The sequence below is a fragment of the Mus caroli genome, chromosome 16 (assembly GCF_900094665.2).
Source record: "Mus caroli chromosome 16, CAROLI_EIJ_v1.1, whole genome shotgun sequence".
Lineage (NCBI taxonomy): Eukaryota > Metazoa > Chordata > Mammalia > Rodentia > Muridae > Mus > Mus caroli.
Genome location: NC_034585.1, coordinates 45,833,601 through 45,845,681, shown reverse-complemented (window position 1 = coordinate 45,845,681; position 12,081 = coordinate 45,833,601). Strand labels below are relative to the sequence as shown.

Here is a 12,081-nt window from a genome sequence, read left to right as displayed (position 1 = left end):
ACTCCCACTTCTTGGCTGTACTGAGGCAGATAAAGTTTGCACGACCAATGGGCCTCTCTTTCCACTGATGGCCGACTAAGCCAACTTCTGCTACATATGCAGCTAGAGACATGAGCTTCGGGGGGTACTGGTTAGTTCATATTGTTGTTCCACCTATAGGGTTGCAGATCCCCCCAGCTCCTTGAGTACTTTCTCTAGATCCTCCATTGGGGCCCTGTGTGTCCTGTTAGTTTTATGCTATTCATTAAAGTGATTGCTCTAGAATTTCTAATATACATTTGTAACCTACTATACTCTATTTAAAAATTACATAATTTTTGTTTATAATAGTTTGTTTTCTGTGCAGAACCTTATATATATAGACACATTTGTTTTGCTCATTCCTAAACTATGTATTGTGGACTCATTTGTGTTATTTTCTTGCTGTCATTTGTTTTATTACAACATTTACGCCACTGTTGGTAGATACTTCGATTATTTATAATTTTAAACTATATCAATGGTGGTAAATATGAATATATGTATTATATGTTAATATAATAGTTAGGGTTAGATTTTTATACCTTTTAAAGCATATTTTCTAGTGATTAGATACTATTAATTTTTATACGTAATTTTACCAGTTTATAATTCTTACCAGCAATTTTTGATAATTTCTTTTAATTAGTTTTTACTAATAATTCATATTGTTTGAGCTTTAAATTTTTTCACATAATGATACTTAAAATAAGATTTCCAATCAACAAACAGTAGCTACCTTGATATTTACTTCTTATTCTTAGTATTAGTGTTTGGGATTTTTTGTTTGGTTGGTTTTGGTTTTTGTTTGGTTTAGTTTGGTTTGGGTTTTTTTGTTTTGTTTTGTTTTGTGGTGCAAAGTTCATTTCAAAGCAAAGATACAGAGTTTTCACTTACTGGCAACATATACCTATTAAATAATTTTTTGTGCTTCTTCCTCCATTCAATCTATCTATGAATGTTAATATTATTGTAAAAGCTTACTCATTATTTTTTAAACATCTCTAGAAATTGAGTAAGATGAGTTACCTTTAATTTTTTTTTAAATTTTTGTGATCATGATAGGATAAGAAAGATCTCTTATTTGATATTATTTGCCTTTACAATGCTTATTCTTTTATTTTCCTTTTTTCAGCTACCACATAGGTTTTGCCTCATAAAATTCTTAGTGAATTTGTCAGAACTCTGTACTTCTGAATTACAGTGACGATTTCAGTCTTTGTGATTTTTATTTTTATTCAAATTGTCTTTTCTTTTACTTTCAGATTGTTTCTAGGTTAACAAAATCCCCAATGTTGCTTATTCTAAAATTTTGCACTAACTGTGGTACTTTTTCAGTATAACATTTTTTTTCCACCCACAGTTACAAGAATTTGATGTCTCTGGAACTAACTGACACTGATATTAGACCGAAATTCAATTTAAAACCAAACACAAAAGGTATTAACTTTATTTTTATGACTCTTACTGAAAATATTATTAATTATTTCTGTTAGCAGTTGTTGCAATTATTTATGGTTACCATTCACAAGTTTCAGGGTTATATCACCAAGCAGTGCTTGCTGCATACTAGAACTCATAGACAAAAAAAATCAGTAAGTGTATGGCTCTTACATTATTTTGTCATTAGAGAGACATGCTAACTCTGGAACATGCTTGTGAGTATACAGTCGGATTTACCTCAGGAGACTTCATTCAGCCCTCCTCCTCTTATTACATTCTCTCTTAAGAGAGCAAGTGTGAGAGCAATCTAAAATGCAAGGAGTGAACATTTTGGATCTTGGACCAAGCAGTCTAAATACACATGCTAGCTTTTTAGGAGTACCCAAGGAAGTAGTCTGTTCAGCACAAGGAGACCATATAGGCCCCTGGTTTCAGGAAGACAACTTTGGTCAACCCTTTTTTCTAGGGAGACTGGATAGCCCTAATGCTAGCCTGCTCTATATTTGACAGTTTAGAGAAACCCTTATGAGACATTTACTATTAAATTGTGTTTTCACAGCGTATACCAATTATATTAAGCAAAGTTGTTAATTTAAAAGTCTCTTAGAGAAACCATGAAGGATAAAATAATAAAGTTATTTTTTATAATAAACATATTGTTTACTACTCATTAAAGAACTAAATCCTATCATAACCGATTTCCTCTTGAAGTACTACTAAACTAGAAAATACTAAGTAGTTTAGTCTGCTGCCTCATTCCATTTCACTGTTGAAATACCAACATAATTATTCAGTTTATTAGATAAATGCTTCTTAAAATCTATCATCTGATGATAAAAAAAATCAAACAAATAAACAAAACTGCAGATGTCCATTCAATGGGTAGGTTTGCAGTGGCACTTAAACTTCTATAGGACTCAAAGCCTCAGGTAGGTGCCAATATTTCTGATCTGTGGACTATGCTTAGATAGTCTAGTATATATACATAGGCTAGTATATATCTGAACTTTCTAATATGATAGACAGTAGCAATATGTACTTTAACATGAAATGACCTTTAAAGTTTAGCTGTTGCTCACTCAGACAGTAATACTCAGTGAGTGCAAGACTGTGTGTGTACCACTTTTCACACACAAAGTTCTGCATGAACTGATTTTGTGGAAAATATAAATAAAATCATTTATGTAAATTATAATTAAACCTGAAAAATTACTATTCCTGACTAATTCCAGGATTTCTAGAACTACTTTGCCATTATGTTGCCAGTGTTAGTTTACTTAAATAAAATCACAGATGGTTGAAAGCCTTCTGGGTTAGAAAAATCTGCAGTTCCTTCTGCTTAGGAGCATGCTCTTTTTGTCTAGAGTTTTTGATAACTAGACAGAGAGCAGCATGCGTATTGAGCACTGAATATGGTAAAATTCTCCTGTACTTCATTCCTTGAAACAGTCCTGCCCTATAGGAACTTAGGGTGCAATGTGAGAGACTACATAGAAAAAGAACATTAATGTGGATTTTTCGATTCTCCAAATTCATTTTCAGATGAAGTGCCTATCTTCAAACTTGATTATAATTATTTCTATCATCTGCTTCATATAATTATTATTTCTGGTACTGACATGGTCCGGCAAATATTTGATGAGGCTATGCCACCCACTCTTTTGAAAAAAGAGCTGCTTATACACAAGAATGTGCTGGAACCCTACTACAATCATCTTTGGACCAATCACCCTTTGGGTGGATCATGGCATCTGCTTTACCCCCCAAACAAGGAGCTACCACAGTCCAAACAGTTTGACTTATGCCTCTTATTAGCACTCATTAAACATCTGAATGTATTCCCTGCACCCAGAAAAGGCTGGGATATGGAACCACCATCTTCTGATCTCTCTAAGTCTGCAGACATTCTGAGGCTCTGCAAGTACAGAGATATCCTTCTCAGTGAGATTCTGATGAATGGTCTCACTGAGTTACAGTTCAATTCAATTTGGAAAAAAGTTTCTGATATTCTTCTGCGCCTTGGGATGAAACAAGACGATATTGACAAAGTCAAGGAGAATCCCATTGAGAATATCTCCCTTGATTATCATCAGCTGTCCATTTATCTAGGCATACCAGTACCAGAAATCATCCAGAGGATGTTATCCTGCTATCAACAAGGTACTAAATAATTACTTACATTAGCCAGCAAACCATTTTTTGAGTGTCTGTTCTGTGTTTAGGGATTCTTTGTTTTCCTATTTAGGGTTTTAGAGCCTTTTTTCAGTATGAGAAGACACTAAATTTTATGATGTTAGATATTAGAAAGAAACCCTTGAAGTATAATTTGGAAGCCTTAAACAATACATTTACCCAGATGTTTTATATATATATAATGCATGTGTATATGCGTATGTACGTATGTATATATATATATATATATATATATATATATATATATATATATATATATATATATATATATATATATATATATATATACACATACATACGCACATACGCATATACACACATAGTTATACATATATATATACATTTATATATGTGTATATGCATATATACATATATACACATACATACATGCATTTGGAGAAACTGTTCTGAGCACTAATTAACTCTAGACCATTTCAAGCAATTTTCACTTAAAGAGCTTATGTTCAAATACCTTTAATAGCGCCTTTCATGGTACCTTTTTATCTCTTAATTATTAAATTTTCAGTTTTCATTTATAGGTCCAATAACATCCATTATCGCCACTATGTCTACGTGAAGTTTTTTTTTTCTTTTTAGGCTTTACTGTTTAATCTGTAGGGCCTAATACAGCCTGTTAAATATTGCAGATGCTCAGTAGACTGACAGACAAGGACAGGGAATGGAGTTGTAATTGGGGTAATCTGTATGGCTTGAAAGACTCAAACCGTCAGTGGAAACTTACTGTCCATTTCATGAACATTCCTTTGTAGTCTTAGAATATTGATTCATAGTCTTAGACTAATATTAAATAACAATTGCGGCTCAGTTTAAAGTTCTTATTGAAGTGATTATGGGTGTACAGTCTCAACTGATACATCTACAACACAACTCCTGCACCTAACACTTGGGGAGCATTCCAGAAGAGGGGACAGAAAGATTGTAAGTGCCAGAGTAGCAGAAAAACTCCTGGGAGATTGTGTTTTCTAGAAGTGGCAGAGAAGCTTCACTAACAGTCTAACTTCTTAGTCAAGAACTGAAGAAGATTAAAAGAACTATATATAGCTAACAAATGGCTAAGTGTGAGAAAATAGTGTCCTCAGAAATAAGTTCCCTAGTTGGTTATAAAGTTCTGAAAATCTTACACAAGTACCACTAAATGGGTTGAGCAGGCTTTGTTTATATGAGTACATGGGTGACCATAACTAAAGAAAAAGGTGATAAGTGTGTGTTGCTACCCCATGGGTTTATAGCTACTGTATGATAGACTCGATTATACCTTGTCTACACTGCATTAGTGAGGAGTGCTGGTTCTTTTCTAGATACTTACGGAATAGACTAATGCTCTAGAAAGGTCTTCTGCTTTCTTAATTCTGATCAGATATTTGGTTGTTGTGCTTGCAATTACCTTTCTAATAATATTTTTTTCTTTTTGTCATAGGAATTACTCTACAGTCAATAACTGGCAGTCAGCGTAAGTTTATTTAAACTCAAAATGCATAAGTGGCCTTTTTACTCAGAATCCCTAAGGCATAAATATGTTGTTGACATGTGTTTAGATAAACAACATTAGATATATCATAGGCTATACATTAATGAAAAGCTTAGAAAATCACCTGATCAACTCACCGTTGAGCAGCCTTCCTCTGATTTGACTTTAGTGCTTACCTGAGGCTAGTGTTCCAGACTTTCACACTCGGAACTTCAGCAGGCAAAAAGCAGTCTCCTTGCTCTACATGCTTATCTGTGCTGTTTTGTGTAGCTTTATTGTACTCATAACCCATTTTCTCTAGGTCTGTATTCAGGGGACTCTGGTGAACTGCTATTTTTTGTATCCTCTTTTTTTTTTTTTTTCTTTAAACCTGTTTTCCTGTTTGTTTTTGTTATTGTTGTTCTTATAAACAATGTTGCCCAAAATACGTTCAAGCAACTTTCCTCTGTCAGCCTTCCAAGTATCTAGATTTCTTTGACTGCAACATGTGACTTCCAGCCTGGTTTAGTAATTCCCATGTGGAGGCTCTAAACAATAAAGTTTGGGGCACTGATCAGACTGCTTACTGAATAAGAGCATTTGCAGGTCACACACACACACACACACACATGTATACAAGCTTGCACACACACAAATCATAAAACAACAAATACAAATTAAAAATATAATTTACAATGTAAGATTATTTTTTAGAAAACAGTACCATGGGTTTGCCTGAGGTTAAATGTTGGGTCGTTTCTATGGGGATTTTAAGTCTGAGTCTCTGTGACAATATAAAGAGCAAAAGTTCAAAGAAAATCATATAATATGGTGCAGTTACTAATTTTATGAAATAGAAAAGGCAAAATGATCTATATTTGCCTTTTATATTTCATATTTTTATTTTATAAAATAATATAAGTTGTACTTCTAATAAGGTCAACAGCAGAATTTAAATACCTTAGTATTTAGATTGTACTTACATGCTAAAGTACCTAAAACTTGGAATCTATATTAGTATCAATAAGGTATTATATCATTTTGGTTTATACTAATTGGTTCCGGTGATATGTGGGTAAGTAAGAATTGCAATTTTCATGTGGCAGTGGGAAGTGTATTCTTGCCATTTAGTGCAAGTTTAGAAATTAGAGGACAACTTGCTGGAGTGGTTCCCTCCCTTTACCATGTGGATTCTGGGAATCAGGCTCAGGTCAGTAGGCCTGATGGCAAAAGCTGTTACCCACAGCACTATCTTGCCAGCCTAGCAGATGTTTTTATAATTATAATAAAAGGCTAAACTTTTCAAAACTTTGCCACTAAATCATGAATTTTGTCTTTGTTACTTAGGTTTAGATGTAGAAGAGTTCCAGAATGATGAAGACGATTTGAGTCCACCTGTGATGGAATATAATATAGATGTGAAATCAAACACTGAAATACAGTTAGCAGAGATAAATAAAGATGTAGCCTCGATACCTAGTGAATCTTCAACAGAATCTGTTAAAGATCTTCAGGAGGTATAAAGTTTATTAAATTTAACTATGAAGAACTTATTCTGCATTTTGCGATGTTGCGTGCACTACACTCAAACATTGGAGGCAGTAGTGTTCACAGAGAGTCTGCATTGAAGTGCTCTTTCCACATGACTTCTAATTGCAATACCTTCTCCTTCAGTAATTATTTTGCCAACGTCAAACACTATGTTAGCTCTTGGAGTATATTGTTTTAGTCCTAACCATTGGAAGTACATTTGGGAAAGAAAGAACAGAAAAGATGTAGGACAAGTAGAAAAGAGAGAAAAAGTAAGAATAATGAAATATTTCAATTTCTCCAACATAGAAGTAAAGTTTAATAAATCAGGATGAAGTCTGAGCGCTAAGCAGAAAACTAGCTACTATACAGATACTAATTTACTCAGGCTGAAACTTTTGAGTTATGGGTATAAATATATTGTGGCTCTTTAAAAAGGACGTTTCTCATTTGTTTTGATTTTGTATATGTTGTTTTTTATGTTCTTTTTCAAGGGTAGAAGATTGATGTTACATTAAATATACTTTTTCCATAAAAATATAGAAAAATACAATTTAGAAAAATACATAAAAATCTAGAAAAATAAATATTAGAAGTAAAAGATATTAATAGTTAGATGAAACATTGCGTAAAATCCATTATTTGGTTTGAATAGCATACAAAATAATCCTTATTTTTATCTTCTAGGTCAAAAGTAAAACAAAGAAGAAGAAAAGAACTAAGAGTAATAAAAAGGTAAGACCCTGTATTGACTTTATAATGGAGTATGTTACTCATACTTATTCAGTGTAAACTTGTAATTACAAATAATTATAGGTTTTCTAATCTGGAGTGCACTCAAATTTTTGATACTTCTGTGCATCAAAACTGACTGTAGTTTTTCTAACTACAGTCTTCTGATTTGCAACTAGTCACTGTAACTTATATAAACATTTTAATGACTAATGTAATTAATGAAGATTAATTTGTAAAATACTAAGATTAAGAATAAAATAATTTATATTTTGCTCTGCTAAGTAAAATATCAGTGGCACTGCCATATTTTAACATTTTTCAATAGTTTTGAAAATTGAATAAAATTATGAGTATTTTTATTACTACTTTCTATTTAGCAAGGTTGTAGAACAGCATTCATTAGTGATGTGTATTTTATAAGACAATTCTAAGTCTCAAGCTTATACCCTTTAAGCTAGCATGTTTTTTTTTTTTTTTTTTTTGGTTTTTGGAGACAGGGTTTCTCTGTGTAGCCCTGGCTGTCCTGGCACTCACTTTGTAGACCAGGCTGGCCTCGAACTCAGAAATCCGTCTGCCTCTGCCTCCCGAGTGCTGGGATTAAAGGCGTGCGCCACCACGCCCGGCTGCTAGCATGTTTTTAATGAATGTTTCTTTAATATTTTGGTTTTTTGTAGTTGAGTTTTATTAAAGACATTAAGATACTTTTTGATAATGATGGCTTTTTAAAAATACATTTAGACATTAGAAAACAAATTTGTTATATTTTATGTTTATTACGTTTTGAATATTTTACAAATGCTAAAAACAAAAAGTCCTATTGTAGGTATTTTATGTTTATGTACTCACTGTTCTTATAAGTGCAAATAGTCCTTGGTAGTCTATACAGCAAGCCCTGTAGCCATCAGACTAATTTTCTAATCAAGAATTTTCATGAAAATGGTTTACACATGGAAGTTTGCTTGTGTCATGCAAAGGGATGAGAAGGTCTCTGTAGAAGCTGTATCTGCCTTTCTTTGTTGTGTTGTTTTTATAACATGTGGACATAGCAATATAACAATAGCCCTAAACATGCCTATCAAGACTATCTGAAAGAAAAACATTAAATTTTGCATGCCAAAGACAGGCTGTTTTTTTTAATATATTCTTTCTTTGATTAAGTAATTATTATTTAGATTATAATTTATCTTCATTATGGACAACTCCTTTGGTGACTAATTAGTTCCCTATATCTCCCACACAGAGTTAGAATAACCAAAAGACAGAAAGGTTTTTTCTTTTTTTATGATGAAGCCATAGGAAAAAAGAAACTTACCAGGAAATGAACCCAGCCATTTAAATTGGGCGGCCACTGTATAGGAGAGAAATTGCAGATATTCATATTAAGGGGCTGAAGTGCATTGATGAAAAGTTTGCATGGGAAGAGCTAAAGAGGACTTAGGGAATTGATCAACGGTACTAGATATATTCAGTATGGACAGTCTTTTCATAGCAAGTATTCATCTCAAGTGTTCAGGTATACTAGAATCAATACTGATTTCCACAATCAGTATTTCTAAATTGTAAAAGAAAATTGTTTTAAAAAGATAAAAAAACAAATTTGTATGTACAACCTAACACCTGTAAAGGAAACTTATAATCAGAGATAGTAGAAGTCAGTACTTCTAGTTATTAATATTTCTAATTTAGGTTATATTAATGCAGATTAAGTATCATTTAAATGGGTTCTATTTGATACGTTGCTGCTTTAGTTGATTTTAGTAGACAGAAAACATAAGGATTTTAATTTCCCTCCAGTTGTGGTCTCATCTGTATGTCTAGTCTTCACATGTCAGGCTGTTGTCTTTTTTCTTGTAGTTTTTCAAAAATCTCCTTATTTAATGTAGAGTTAATGGATATTACAGACCCCCAGGTTTTCTAATTTGTATAAAGTCCACTGTTCACCTCTATTATCTTAATCCGTGATTTTCAGAATTATAAAATAAATGTAATGAGACACAAACACTACTTTAAGAGAAACAGAATAAGTAGGAATTTTAAAAACACATTGTATACATAAAGTGTAGTTATGTATTTCATAGAATTCACATTTGAGTTTTATAGTTGACTGAAGATATATAAGTACATATAGCATCATGATACAAAATTGAGCTGAGGTAGTTGATATAAATTACTAATTTTTGTGATGCTATTTTTTTTAGGATAAGGATTCAGAAGATGAGCAAGTGTAAGTATGTAAATTTTAAGTTTTTCTTAAGGTATGCTTTGTCAATAATACATAGATTTCTTTTGAGAAACATCTAAGAGAAAAATAGTTCTTTGTGTTAATAAATTGATATTTCTATAGATCAGACTGTTATTAACCGTGGAAGAAAAGAATCTCTTATGATTTTTTTTTCCTTAAGGCTCTTCAGTAGTCATCTAAAACTAACTCCTTCACTCAGAGACTGACTTAAATGCGTACTAAAGTGGTTACAAGTATACATGTAGACTAAAGCTTAACTTCAAAGGATAGATCATTATTACCTCCCAGACAGACATGTGTACATATGTATTTGGTTGGGGTAAATTTTGAAGTGTGATGATAATATAATATTAAAGCTGGTGGAACACTTAGAAACTATAGAGATATTTTGAAAAATAAACTCTTTGATCTCATAGTTCTTGAAAACACTGCCATGCACAATTAAGTGTCCTTTCGCAATTCCTATGTCATATATGTTGATATTCATTGTTAATGTTCAAAAGAAAAGAATAGTGTGAGCACTGTCCAGACTTTTACCACAAACCCTTCTAATGCAGAATATCTCATAAGGCAGAATAATGCTAATCTGAGAAGCAATAGCCCATGTGAAAAGCACTGTACCATTGAGAAAGTCCGCATTACTGTGTTCCCACTATAGCTCATATATGGTAGAAAAGGACGACCAGCTGGAGACAGAACAAGTAGACGTGAACACACTCAGTACATACATGAAAACTGATACAAGTGATGCACAAGAAGATTCTGCAGCTGAGGACAAGTTCTGTAGCCTGGATGAACTGCATATTCTAGATATGGTAGAGCAGGTGAGCACTGGAGAGGGCTTAGCCCTATCTTCTTTCTTACAGAAAGAATTGTGAACTTTGTTTCCCCCAGAGTCTTTGAGCAGTGTGCCATTTTGAAAAGCCTAGCAGTTTATGCTGTTATGATAAGAAAAGCAACCAAAAAAAACAAGATAATGGGGATTAAAAATATAATTGGGACTACATACTTCACATTTCAGTGGCCTCTTATGAAAGGTTTCTGAAGAGTGTGAGAGAGCAGAGCGGGGAGACAACACACCAAAACCTGGCCTAGCCCACTAAATGATGTGTCATGAAAATACACACTAAGCAATCAGAACCACTCTGATTGGTGTCTTCCTATTAAATGTGGCTGCAACTAGGAAACATTTTCTAAAAAGCTCTAGTCTACGTAGAGCAGGTTTTTCTAGATCCTTTTCTGGTACTATGCACTGCTTGAAGCGATACACCTATAAATATAAGAATATTATTCCTCAAAAGAACAATTTGTACAAAGTAGATATAGGATTGAAACACACACACACATATATATATATATAACATGTTTGAAGTTAGGTGAGCTGCTATATGGTATAAAATATTAATATTTCACAATCAATTACTATTTACAATATGTATATTTTAACCGAATTGACATAGCTTTGGCTTTTACACTGAAATTTAAATTTCAAACAGTAATGTTAGTCAGTAACCCAGAAGAAATCAAAATGAGAATCAAACTCACAAATTTGCAGAAAAATTTGTAATCACTTATATAAAAACTGTTGAACTGTCTGCAAAGTAAGATGTGCTGTAGAGTGTGCTCCCTGCTAGGATCCTGTTTATAATAGAGTTGAGAAATTGAGCATTAAATAAGTTGGTGCACTGCTGTAATTAAGAACAGGCAATTGGTACTGCCTGGGTTAGAATTCAGGCTCTTGCATTTGCTATCTGTAATCTTAGGCAAGTTACTTCCTCCTTTTAGTACCTTAAGATGAGAATAACAAGTGCCTCTTCGTGACTCCTATACACCTAAGAACATTACAAAGACTGCAAGTGACAAGCATGAGCAGTAGCAGCAACTTAGAACTGTTGTGTTATTTAATGAGGCTATTAGGGAATTCAAGCCTGAATGGGAGTTAGTATAGATGGCAACTTTGTATACAGCAGAAAACATGTAAATAGAAAATAAAAGTGTCTTTTTAGAGAAATAAACATTCTTGTTACATTTGCTTAAGGGCTCATCTGGAAAGGAAAGTACAGACTTCAAAGAAACTGAAAAGGAAAGGCTTGCTCATCAACATCAGCTTTATAAATTGCAATATGAATGTGAAGTGAGTACTTTGTCTAAGAAAACAAATATTTCAAATGTTGAACTCGGTGGTACATTGTCTTTTTTTTTTTTTATATTTTTATTAGGTATTTTCCTCATTTACATTTCCAATGCTATCCCAAAAGTCCCCCATACCCTCCCCCCCGACCCCCCTACCTACCCTCTCCCACTTTTTGGCCCTGGCGTTCCCCTGTACTGGGGCATATAAAGTTTGCATGTCCAAATGGGCCTCTCTTTCCAGTGATGGCCAACTAGGCCATCTTTCGATACATATGCAGCTAGAGACAAGAGCTCCGGGGTACTGGTTACTTCATCATGT

General features: G+C 33.3%; 1 protein-coding gene across 4 annotated transcripts in view; it reads left to right on the top strand.

Annotated features, from left to right (window-relative positions):
• The window catches only part of Dzip3 (DAZ interacting zinc finger protein 3), a 62,845-nt gene that overhangs the window by 29,085 nt on the left and 21,679 nt on the right, over positions 1–12,081 (top strand). For 3 of the 4 annotated variants that reach the window (XM_021184722.2, XM_021184723.2, XM_029470344.1), the window contains exons 13-20: positions 1,382–1,458; positions 3,004–3,621; positions 5,093–5,125; positions 6,470–6,639; positions 7,340–7,387; positions 9,586–9,611; positions 10,288–10,453; positions 11,668–11,763. In XM_021184722.2, coding sequence (XP_021040381.1) covers positions 1,382–1,458; positions 3,004–3,621; positions 5,093–5,125; positions 6,470–6,639; positions 7,340–7,387; positions 9,586–9,611; positions 10,288–10,453; positions 11,668–11,763 — 1,234 coding nt within the window. The remainder of the gene's footprint in view (positions 1–1,381; positions 1,459–3,003; positions 3,622–5,092; positions 5,126–6,469; positions 6,640–7,339; positions 7,388–9,585; positions 9,612–10,287; positions 10,454–11,667; positions 11,764–12,081) is intronic. The other variant, XM_029470345.1, reaches the window with a different exon arrangement.